We start from the raw sequence: 12,914 nt of genomic DNA, 5'->3' as shown, positions 1-12,914 counted from the left end.
GGCACTCATTATCCTAACCCTATGTGGTCCTATTACACTGCCAAGCCCAGTCCTATATATAGCTCGTCAAAGCATTCAAATCACTTCGGACTCCCACAAGCTACAAAAGAAACATGCACTCCTCAAATTGAAATGAGGAGAAAAGTATTGCATATGCACATCAGTTGAACAACAATATGACTGATACCACATCAGAGAGCATTAACAGAAATATTCATCTCCTAGATTGTCCTGCTTAAAAGCAACAGCAAGTTTGGTTCTGGGATTTTCTGATTAATCATTCACTTCAGGTGTAAAATCAGTCTCTTCCGTCAATCAGCTCTGAGTCATACAGCTGACTGTCATCGCCAATTACAAGCCATCAATTGTCTCAATAAACAATAGGGAACAAGAGTTCGACTATGGCTTCAACGAAAGACAGTGTCAGGTCTTGGACATCCCCCAACATATTCATTAAAATGAGCACACTTGAGTAAATGATTTGTAGTTTCTATCAGCAATAATATTTGTGTTGTTGTCAACAACATGTTTGGCACATCAGTACAAGATGACTAGTGACAAATACAAATCACATCCCGTCACACAGAGATTTAAAGATATTATACATGATGAGTTGAGATTAGTCATATTAATATGTCAGACAAGATGTCAAATCAAGATTTTGCAATCTTTAAGGCATATTTTATGACTCATCTTGTAAAACATGAAGACATTTGAGTAGGCTAAGTTGTTGTCAGTTGGTTCAACAGAATTTGCTATCACAATATAATTTCATCATAATCATTTAACAGTACTACATTATGACAAAAAGACACTTACTTCCTTCTCTTGAAGCAATCGTACTTCCCAGCCATGTTGTTTAACTGTTATAGATTCTTTCCCAACACTTCTTTGTGCCTCTTTGGAAAAATAAATGTGTTTTTTTCTTGGTTTGTCCAAGAATAGACAACCCTCAAATCCAACACCTTGTTCTGTTGTCCCAATCCAAACTCCTTTTTTCTTCCTGAATATCCAAGACTTCTCTCTCTTTCCAACAGAGAAGAGACCACTTCACAACAGGAGATTGCTCTGTCTTCAAGTCAGAACATCTTCTGAGGTTCCTCCCCCTTTTCAGCTCTACTACAGTCAAATGTCGTTGGAAGGAGATTTCTCTCAACTTTGACAGCAACAGCAAAACAGCAAGCCAATCCCAACAGATCCAGTACTCAACTGCAGCCAAAGAATGGTTATAACAGGATCACAATAAAACACAAGAAGCAAAGAATAACAGAAAGATAGTTTGAATCTTCCTTATTAAAGGACCCAGGAATGTCTTAAAAAAAAGAAAACTTATTTTCCTATTGTTCCTCACAGAATTATGGTACAACTCCCTGGAGTGGTACAATACGGCAGTAAGCTATAGGGAAAACAATAGACTAAATGAGTGAGTGAGTGAGTGAGTGAGTAGCTGCTGCATGCCTCACTCCTCTCCTCCCGTCACCACGTCTGGTAATGCAGCAGGGGGAGGGCTGAAGGAGGGAAGAGGATAGAGAGGGTGGAGTGAGGAAGGAGGCAAGTGTGAACAAGAGACTTCCCCCAATTACTTTCACCTCTTTCTTTGTCTCTCTACTGTTCAGTGATATTAAGTTATATATCCTTTAGTAGGTAGTAATCAGGTTCAAAGAGGTGCATCTATTGTACAATCTTAACTTTGATGTGAAAACTGAAGGAACACAGCCTTTGGTAAGTGCTAGAGTGGCCTCACCAAAACTGGCATACTGTGTTAACCTGGTGTCACTGTCAACACTTAAGACTTCAACTACTGGCGCTGTATCCTAGACTGTGTAAACTAGCTAGCTATAAATAAATGTTTTTCATGACCTAAAAGTGATTTAAGTCTCCATGTATAATGAATTATAGCTGTTGTTGGTCTTACAGATTGTAATTTATTCTTTATGTTGAGTTGTAGCAGGGTTCAAACGACCATCTGTGTTGATGCTATGCAGTATGCCAGTTTCGTTCAGTGACGCATGGGCAGCACTAACTAATTATCACTTTACTGAAAAAGTAAAGCTGTACTGTTCTGACAATTCTTAAATTGTTAATAATATTTGTTGCCCCATTTCCCCTAAAATAATAGGTTTTATAGGAAGCTAGTTAGCTTTTGTGAGCTTATAACCACTGTCTTGATAGACAGCTAGCATAATGTGCTTTGAATTTTTCAGCACATTGTTTTGGTTTTATGTCCCTCAACATTAACATTAAAGCCTCCATAACATATTTTCAAGTTAAAGCCGGTTTTCATGCAAGAACTGTAATAAACACACCTGCAGCAACACACAGCAGACAGATTAAGTTAGCGAAATTAACTGGCAAACAGAGGAAAATGTAGCTGCTAAAGAGTTGGTGGAGAGAAAAAAAACAGAGCTAAGTAGAGTGAATATTGGACTTTCAATTGTCAGGTGGATACAAACAAAATTGCAAATGGATGTTGCTCTGTGTCTGCAGGACACTTTCAATACATCACTCTCTGAATCATGTGAATGTTGTATTTACAGAATGTCCCAAGGGACAATACAAATAAATTAAGAAGATTTAACTTGCAATATATCATTTAACTAATAAACCAAAATGGAATAACTGACATATATTTAGAAACCATTGCATCTCATTCACTGGACATCCTAAGCAAAACTCAGTATCTACGTATAGTACAGTAAAGTTTGTGCCAGGACCTTGAACTTAATGACAGAACAGATTCTGACAATTTAAGCCAGGCCATATAAGATAACATAAAGCAATTTTCATATATATTTATTGGATTTATTATCCAGTAAGTATCTGGATGCATTCAGTATAGACTTTCCTTGTACAGTACAGTGTTGTTCTACTTTCATATAATGGATAGGCAATTTCAAAATTAATCAATATACAGCACTTAGCGATCACAGCATCTATTTGTCAGTTGACAGATGTTTGTAACTGGACCATTATAATATAGGCTGTTGTTTATGAATGCAACCGCAAAGTATGAACAATATGGGCCACTACCCTACCATGACCAAAAATCAACACTGAACAAAAAATGTGATCAAAAGTATCTCTCCGATATCAGTTTTTTTTCGCCATGCTTGTTTGAGATGACTTATAAAATGAACAATATGTAGTTTGTACCACTATTGTTTTTTTAATCAACACATTTAATACTTTAAAATACTTTACATTTTTAAGTCTGATGGTGTCGTGAAGTAGTAGTTTGTTATTAAAGTGGTCTTCAATCGGTTAAGATTTCTTGAATGTTCATTGTTCAGGAGGTTTTTGCCTGGAGCCGAATGTTTCTCTGACGCAGCTTGGCAGCAAAATAACGTTCCAGAGGGAGTGCGAGTGAATTTGTCCTAAATTCTCAGGTTGTTAATATGATGAGTGATGATCCAGATATTCAATATGTTTAAACTGGAAGCCAAATGATCGGAAGAGGTGTGCTCTTCCCCAAAACAAATGGACTAAATGTTGACTCAAACCAGTAAAAACATTGGATTTAACCCTTTCATGTTAGAAATATTAACGTTGTGTGGCTAGCGTAGATTTCGTGTTTCTTTGGTAACATCACATTCGGAGGTTCAATTACTTAAATCCTAAATTCGTTTAACAAACAGAGTAAAAAACAACCAAAAGAAGTAGGGCCTAGCTGTCATGCAACAGCCTGTCACAGTTAATCAATATATGTAGGGAGCTTATCCACCTACAGCCACTACAGCTACAAGAGCTTATGCGTGTGTGTGTGGGGCTGCGGTGACATAAGGATAGATCCTCAGATTCCCTGCTGCAAAAACCTCTCAGACACACACAATCCAGAGAAGAGTCCATTTTAACTGGTCAGCTAACTTAAATAATCAATGTAGGATCATTACAGAAAAAAAACCAAGGTATTTTAAATGTAACCCATGACGGTTCATGTTTACCCATTCAATAGTCCGAGGATTAGGGAGATTTCAAGTGAAAGTTGTACTTCTTAGAAAATGCTTTGCACCAAATAGCAGCCCTAAATAAAATCCTATTCTACAAAAAATTGGTTTTATTCTAATATTGAGGCGACTGCATGAGAATTGGACCGAAATGTGTCAAAGCATCCCAAAAAACAAAATCACATTAATGATCAAAATCAGTCACAGAGGAGTGGTGATAGTGGAAGGATTTCTCAACTCAAACATGCCCAGACTGAATGTTATCTGTGTGATTCATTCCAAACATGTTGAAATTGTATCTAAGCTGTCTAAGTCACTGGTGTGTGAGCGTCTGTCACTGTAAACAAAGACAGTATCAGTTCCAGAGCTCAGCAGCTCCATTTCAACAGCATTTGCACAAACACACTGTCTCCTAGATCAGTTTTGGCACACACTGAGAGATTCCTTTATTCATTCTCTCACACACACACACACACACACACACACACACACACACACACACACACACACACACACACACACACACACACACACACACACACACACACACACACACACACACACACACACACACACACACACACACACACACACACACACACACACACACACACACACACACACACACACACACACACACACACACACACACACACACACACACACACACACCTCAATATAACTGAATCTACCACATGACATTGCCAATAAACCACCAGGAAGGACTCATTCAGAGTGTGCTTGAAGTAGTGTTTACAGAGGATTGCCACCATTTTAATGTTGTGTTAATCAGTCTTTCCACCATTATTCTAAGGAGAGTTAAACACAGCCAGTCTGGTCACTCTCACATAAAACTCAGTCAACACAACTATACAGGGTTAGTTGGTGTTTAGATGCCAGATGGAGGAGAAGGCAGAGTTGAATTAATACAGCAAATGCTGGCGTTCATGAGGAAAATGTAGTTTTCCTATTGGATGTTTGCCTTCAGAATATCACTCAAAATGGATTCAGGGTGTAAAACATAATTTTCTTTTACATAGAGGCCATTAAAAACAGTCAGTAGCTTTTTCCCTGAATGCAAGTTGAATACCATTTGGACCAAATAAGCATTTGAAGATATCGTCATCTGAGAATATTTAGATTAATCTTGATTCAAAAAATTAGATGGGTTTCAGACCAGAACCACATGCATGGATCATTGGATATTTTAAGATCTAATGACGCAATACGTTTAGCACCAGACAACAATGCTTTCATGCCAATTAAGAGTCATTACCTGTGCAGAACACCATTTTAAGGATGCATTAATAGACTGCTTGGCCACTGCTTGGGCATTGCAACAGGCTGCTAACACAACATTTATAATATCATCAACTCGTACATTTGTTATGGTGAACATGTCAGCAGTAACCTACCCATTTAAAGTCAGGAACATAGCAACAGCTCATTTGGAGTTTAAGCTTTGTTTTTCTCTCCGCACCTCAAGCTAAGTTTTGTTCTGTCATTTGGCAGGAAGTGTCCAATGGGTTCATCAGAATTATTTTGGAGCTGTCTGCTGTGACCAAAAAACGATACCAAAGAGAGTAAGGAGATTGAACTGAAATATTTATAGCTGCTTGCAGTAAAAACCAAAACAACACGCTGAAAGATGCTAAAACGCTACAAGAGAAACTGCAGTTGGGTAACAATTATCTATCGGTCTGTCATCACGAGCATCTCCTTTAAGATCACACATTGTCAAATCTAGCGTTAATCACACAAGATGGATTTGCCTCTGTCCAGGTATTGTCACAGCACACGCATTCCAGGAATGTTACTTTCCCTTTTAAGTGGGAAAATTAACTTGTCTCAAAGTCTTTTGCAAAGGAATCTAAATACTACCCTGTGGAGGGAGATTTATGACCTTCCAGTATATGAAACACCTGGTACCTTACTCCTTTTACCTCTCAAAAATCACCAAGGAGTTTTTTTTCAAAACACAGCTATCCAATGTCTCGTTATATGTGCGCTGTATGAGTTTCCCAATGGCGACAAGTCCTAACGGATCGAAGAGCATGGCGAAATTTTTCATGTAATATTTAAATGGGCACGAGTGTGTGTTTATGTGTGTGTGTATGTGCATGTATCAATCATACAGCGTTCTGTTTATAGAGCCAAGAGGAATGTCGGTCAGTTTCCCTTCAAGGAAAAAAAAGTGGTATTTTCCTGAAACGGCCCTGAGTCTGGACCCACCGAGGGAGAGAGAAAGAGAAAGAGAGACCAACTGGAAGGCAGTGGATTTATTAAGTTTGCCTGGATGTCATGTTTTCGGTTCTCGTATGTCTGTCAACATTACTGAAAAACTGTTGGCTGGATTTTGGGTGAAGCATGGGCCAAGAAAGAACCCAAGTCATTTTGAAGGCAATAGGAATCATGGGTCACACCTTTTTGATAGTTTTATAAACATTGCCATATGACATGGCTTTGGCTGTCTTGCCTTCATCAGTGGAGTGAAGGATGTTTCCTCTGGTTACTTGATGTACCGTGAATTCATTAGTCATTAAAGACCGTAGGAAGGATGTAGGTAAAGTACAGGTATAAATAATAAAATGAACAATGGCTGAATTCCATATAGCTGCTTCAGTTTCAGGTTCTGGGGTCAGTTTCACACACATACGTATGTATTGCTGGTCTTTAAGGTTAGGCCATTTTAACACAAAGACTGACTAATTTTTTGCAACTCTTAAATGTTTTAATGGCGACAATAAGTTGTTACATTTATTGTCAAGCAAAAATAAATGTGTATTTGGAGTTTTTTCACCAACTGGTTGGAAGCAAATAAACGTTTTCTATGAAAGTTTTTCAAAGAATTCAGTGCTATTGAGTGCTACCTAGGCATTGCTGTAATGGCTAAAAAACGGAGAAGAAGAAAACAAAAAACACCACAAGTTGAATAGGACATCTAACCAATCTACAAAAGCAAGGTAGAGATTCCTCAGGAGTTTGTTTCAATTGGGCATGTTTGAGTTGTTCTTCAATTTCTGCAAACATGGGCTATGTCATATGCCAAGACAAGCTTGCGCGATGGCCCTATCAGTGCAAACAGCGGATTAGTAACATGAGTCAAACATTCGCTTTGTTAGAACATCATTTTGAAGAGGTCATTCGATAATCAATTAAGCACATTGTGAACGTAAAGCTTTTGTGCAATTGAGGGAATTTCTATTTCTATACAGCTTTCCTAATGTGAAACTTCAAAATGCAAATAAAGATTTGTTTAGGGAAACAACACCCCGTGACCAGCTAACAAGTTGCGTCAGATAACAAAACAAAAAAGAGGAGAACATAACTTGAAATTGAACAAATTTGATTTGCCAACAACCCTTTAAAGTGGAACCTTTATTAGAGAGTAAATTAACCCTTTGCAAAACTACAGCAATGAGGACATGAACGGGTTTTAAATGTCGTAGGAAACTATTCTATGTAACAGGAGCTCATTTTCATGAATGAGTGGCTATGCATTTTTCAAACAGTACATATGTCTGTCCCTCATGTCCTATAAAGGAAGTTTTGTATATATAGACACCAGAAAAAAGCTTAGAAAGATTGGTATTTTGGAAAAAAGTTCTGCAAAGGGTTTAATTTTGGCCGTGTCTTTTGCTCACCGACAGTAAAACAGCCTCGACTAGCTGAACTTCCCCCCATCACATTTCTTGTGGTTGACCAAAGAGGCCCTGCTTTTCTTCCCTCTCCTCATTCTTCTCCTTTATTCTTTCCATCCCCTTCCACATCTCCATCACTTATTTCCCCCTCTGCTGGCTCCAGTCCCCTCTCTCTCACCCCTGCCTCTCCTCTCGCCTCTTTTTGTGATTTCTCTCTCTCCTATTCTCTCCATAACAACGTACACATGCTGATCCAGATCTCTCTCCGTACAGAAGAGGAAGGGAGTCGCTCTGTAGCTCTCTGAATTCCACCTCACATCTGGAAACCATCTTCTTTCTCTCTCCCTCTCTCTTTGCCAATCTCTCCCCCTCTCTCTCTCGCTCTATGTTGTAATGTAAATAGCCCTGTAATCATACTCCTGCTCTAAGCCTGCCGCACTGGGTGGTGTGTGTGTGTGTGTGTGTGTGTGTGTGTGTGTGTGTGTGTGTGTGTGTGTGTGTGTGTGTGTGTGTGTGTGTGTGTGTATGAGATCTTACTCAGAACACACTCCTCCTACAATCTGGAATTTTTTCTTCTTCCTTCCAATCTCAGGTCCCAGCTGAGGTTTATGGGGTGATAAAAACAAAGCGGCCGTCTTTAACTTCACATGCTCACACACAACTATTGTGTGTGTGTTGAAGCAACAGGAGGCCCACTAGCAGTTCCCTCAAAGGGTTTAACTAAATGACAATGGCCTAATGACCTGAAACTGAAGACTTTATGGACTGTCAACACACCAGTGATGCACCTCATTGCTCCAGTGATGTCTTTGAACAGCAAAAGGCTACTTATTATTGCTGTCTCAATTCACATACTTCTTTACTTACATGTGCAATTGTATTGCTTCCCAATCGGTCCCAATGCAGTGTGTGGCAAAATGCACTATGAGTATCCGAAAGGGGCACTCATATAACGTTCAAAAAGTTGTGTGTGAATGCTGGACACTTCTCACACTCAACTATCGCCATTTTGGCTACGCAACGTAAGCTACAGGAACTGCCGCGTTTGCAGTTGCTACAAATGAACGCAGAAATATACAAATAAAATGTGTTTTTTCCCACTATATAATTAACGTACCACTATACTACTATCGATTGAAGCCACTGTCCATTTTCTTAGGTTAATTGAGCAGTCTGTAAGGTTTTGCTATACCCCAGTGATAAAGTTGATAGCTGGCTAGCTAACATGTTGTGAGGGCACAGCAGCCATGCAGTTTGAGACAACACTACACAGTTTGAAAAGAAAACACACACTCTACAAGTTATTTTAATGAAAATAGAAAAAGAAATTGCACTTATTTAGTTATTATTTAAAATATAATGATATTTAAATATTTGTGTTATAGCCAGAACACTGCACGTTTGTTTATTCAGATGTGCTTAGTCGTATGCTTAATAAACATTGGCGAATCAAATTAAGTTGTTTTATTGTTTTACAGGACGCTTTAAAAAGATATATAATTGTGCAATAGGGCAGTGATGTCCTGCCGTTTAGTTCCTTGTCTGGATCAAACTCCAAAGACACCAGAACCAGTACAACCAATACAATAATATAATTAAACCAATCAATCAAAGTTTGTTTATTTGATTTGATTAATATAGCCCAATATCACAAATTGAACACTGCCTGCCTAGTACGTAGACGCCCTCCAGACACAAAACATCAAATACTTTTTTATTCACAGGCTTACCAGTACTAGCCCTGACAAGCACACATCGCTTTCGGCAGGTTTGATTGTTTGTTTGTCATCAGGATTACGGGAAAAGAATGACTGATCCAGTTTCCTTAAACTTGACGGAAATGTAAAACATGGGCCAAGAAAAGAAACCATTACATTTTGGAAATGTTTAGCTTACGGCATGTTCTTGGTCTATGTTTATTCTTTTCAAGTGCCCTTTTAGTGAGTAGATTACAAGTAGTTTCCATTAATAATGCAGGAAATAATACAAAAATCTAAATTCCCTCAGGCTGCAAAGAATGCAAGAATTAAACCACATTCAGTATTACACTGACCAGGTCACAGCAACAGCAAGATGTCTAATTATGTATCAGTGAGTTATCATGAAAGGATTTCGTCCGTAAACAGGACATCCATGTAAAACCTCTGAGGGTTTCTTCAGTGACCCAGTGACTGATGACCTGATCAGCTCTCTAATCAGGGCTTTGACATTTGACATTTGACATTTGACAGGACACACACACACACACACACACACACACACACACACACACACACACACACACACACACACACACACACACACACACACACACACACACACACACACACACACACACACACACACACACACACACACACACACACACACACACACACACACACACACACACACACACCAAGCTTCTCACTCAGATTACCCTGATGCCCTAAAACCCATGTATCCACGCCAAGTGTGATAATGCTTACTCCATTTCCTGCAAATGACAAATCTAATATCATCAATTGTCAGGGTTTATCTATGCTTTGTGTGTTTGCTTTATTGTCACAAGGACACAATCAGATGTCTACATTGGGTATATCCTCCTGAGGATCAGATCAGCAGATCCCAGATCAATAGAGCCTTTTATCCTCTCACACTGAACGACACCATGACTCTATTTCTGAATCAGGCACTGTCTATGTTCAGGATTACAGTGGTTTCCCACAAAGTGAAAGATAACAGTTTAATCTGGACCGTCCTTGACCTGCTACTACCAAACACTGAGCGCAGAGGGTGAGGAGTGTGTGCGTGTGTGCGTGTGTGTGTGTGTAATCTCACAGCAGTACAGTATGTTGAGCATAGTGAAAAAGACCAAAGTATGACATTAAAAAGACAAAATAAATTCGTGAAAAAATTGCAATAAAGTTGACCTTTTATGCTGTTAAGGTGAATGCATATGCAAACAGTTACTCTTCATTATTACCTTTAACAACTGAAGTAGATTATAACCAGGGTCCTATTGACAGACCTCAAGCATACATTTGGAATAGATTTTAACCTTTAAATACATTTTAATGATCCCAATTCTCACGAAATAAATCATATTAAGTTGTAGAAGAAATTATCTTGAGATTCAATGATGTAATAAAGTAAAGTTTGTCTGAAGGCTTCATTATTTTTGCTGGCAACGTTTTATCTGATTGCCTGAAGCCAAATATACTATTTTGCCAACATTTTGGGGGAAATTAAAGAAATAAAGTATACAGCATAGCAACATCACATCTCAGTTAGGATATCCAAGAGAGATGTCCCAAATAAAACTATGTAACAATTTACTATGGACTTCAAGAACTATAATTGCAGCCAGAAACCGCCCACCTACATCGCCCCAGTGTTGCCAGTAGCCTAAACCATGGTCCATCCAGAAAACATTATTTTCCTCTCTTAACAACTCAAACCGATGCACAAACAAAGGCAAAGCTTTGTGGGACACTGTTATCGACCACACGTATCGATCATCACTCAATCCTCATAATTCCCGCATCACTATAACTCTACTCCGAGCACAACAAAGCTGAAGTTTCCGTGAGAACGTAAACACTTACCGTGTCTGCTCTATCTCAAACGGTCTCAGAGTGAACTCATCCCTCAGAGACTGAAGCCAAGACATGGACCCTGAGCTGTTAGTCTACTAATGATTGGATTATCTGTCTCCGTCCTGCCCGCGTCCAATGCTCAGCGGAGCTGCGTTCACAGGCGGCTCGGAATCTCGCAATCCCTACTTGCATAAAAACTGGACCCATCATATTTCCCCTTGTTCAAAAAATGCAATGTTTCCTATTACTTTTCTCTGAGTGGAGCATGTTCTTCTTTTGTTTGTAAACGGTTTTGATATTTATTTTTCATATAGTTTTGCTTTTTTCAGGACCCACATCTCAAGAGTTTATTCCTGATAATTCATTTTATTTAAGATGAAAAAAAGAAAGGGAAACCATGACTCTTTGCAACACAATAATAGTGATTAAAAAACATTATTTTTCACACTTGAAAATGTAGGCTTGTGAATCACAATTTGGAAGAGCACTATCTGAAGAATTCACATTAAACGTGGTCAATGGCTGAACAAAAAATTCAGCCCTTTTAGTGGGCTTTTTTTTTAGCTAGAATTAGCTCAAGTTGGACATAAGTTTGTGTTATTATTGATACTATTTACAATAAGGTTTGCAACTTTAGGGTAATAGATACAATGCTGGTTTTAGCAGTGACACTGAAATAAGGAATTGTAAATGGTAGATTGAACTGTGAGGTTTGTTTTGTTTCTGAGGCATTTAATATGGGAGATTTTCAAAAAAGAAAAGTCAAACCATTCCAGTGTTACCTGTAAACCTAACTTAAAAGAGTATTTATATAACCTTTTAATACATGTTTCATGTTTTAACCTTAAACATTTGACGTTTCCTTGGTTTTGACAGATCAGTATACTGTAGCTATCAATAAGCACTGGTCTACAATTGTATTCCCTGAGCCTACGAGTTTGGGTACTGTTAATTAGGCCTAGTTTACATTTTTACGAGGAAAACCTAAATGCATCTTAAGCACAAAGCCAGCACCAGCCAAGTAACTTCTGATCAGATAAGAAAATGATCTCTGCTGCAAGAAATGTCCCTTTCACAAACAATTGAATCATGTTATCAAATCCAAATAATATTTTGTCTCTACAGATAGATATGCTTAGACTATTCATTATGGTGAAAACAGCTGTGACTCTCTCACATCATTCGTTTCTTACACTGTACTCTGTCAACTTTTCTGGAGGAGCATGAAGCTGTGAACCTCTGGCATCGAGGATATCAATCCATCTAAACATGGTACTTATGCTCCAAAAGTATGTAAACTGTCTGAGGTTAAATATAGCTTAGTAAAAAAAGGCCCTTGTGTTTACATGACTTATAAAATAACATAACAGCATTGAAATAACATTTGCTCTCTTTTTGTAAAGAAGATAGAGAGGTACAGAAAGCCTAGTTTATTACTAGCTATCAAAGTTATTTACAGTCAAGTCAAAGTTATTTATAATTTCACAGTTAACAAGTTGGGCACCTTTAATGCCGCCATCTAGGGTTGTGGCTGAGTTACTGCAACTCAACATGATTCAGCAATAAAGCTTGACATAAAACTTTGCACTTTCAATTGCCTCTGTGTTTAAAGGTGGGGTGGGTAATTTTGGAGAAACCAGCTCGAGAGCGCTAGAATTTGAAAATACACAGCCGGAAAAAATCTGCCACTTCCTTACAGAGCCCCTCCTCCAACACACACGAACGCGCACATGACCAATGAGGGCACGAGA

General features: G+C 38.5%; 1 protein-coding gene across 4 annotated transcripts in view; it reads right to left on the bottom strand.

The window, feature by feature from the left end:
- The window catches only part of LOC307033754 (uncharacterized protein), a 54,374-nt gene extending 43,059 nt beyond the window's left edge, over positions 1-11,315 (bottom strand). For 2 of the 4 annotated variants that reach the window (XM_079672333.1, XM_079672334.1), the window contains exon 1: positions 11,173-11,315. In XM_079672333.1, the coding sequence (XP_079528459.1) occupies positions 11,173-11,237 (65 nt within the window). In that variant the 5' untranslated portion in view covers positions 11,238-11,315. Of the gene's footprint in view, positions 1-819; positions 1,491-11,172 lie in introns of those variants that run through there. The other 2 variants (XM_079672335.1, XM_079672336.1) reach the window with 1 other exon arrangement.
- Between the last annotated feature and the right edge of the window lie 1,599 nt (positions 11,316-12,914).

The sequence above is a fragment of the Notothenia rossii genome, assembly GCF_949606895.1.
Source record: "Notothenia rossii genome assembly, chromosome: 3".
Classification (NCBI taxonomy): Eukaryota; Metazoa; Chordata; class Actinopteri; order Perciformes; family Nototheniidae; genus Notothenia; species Notothenia rossii.
Note: the sequence above shows the minus strand (reverse complement) of the source record. Positions and strands in the feature narration are given on the sequence as shown.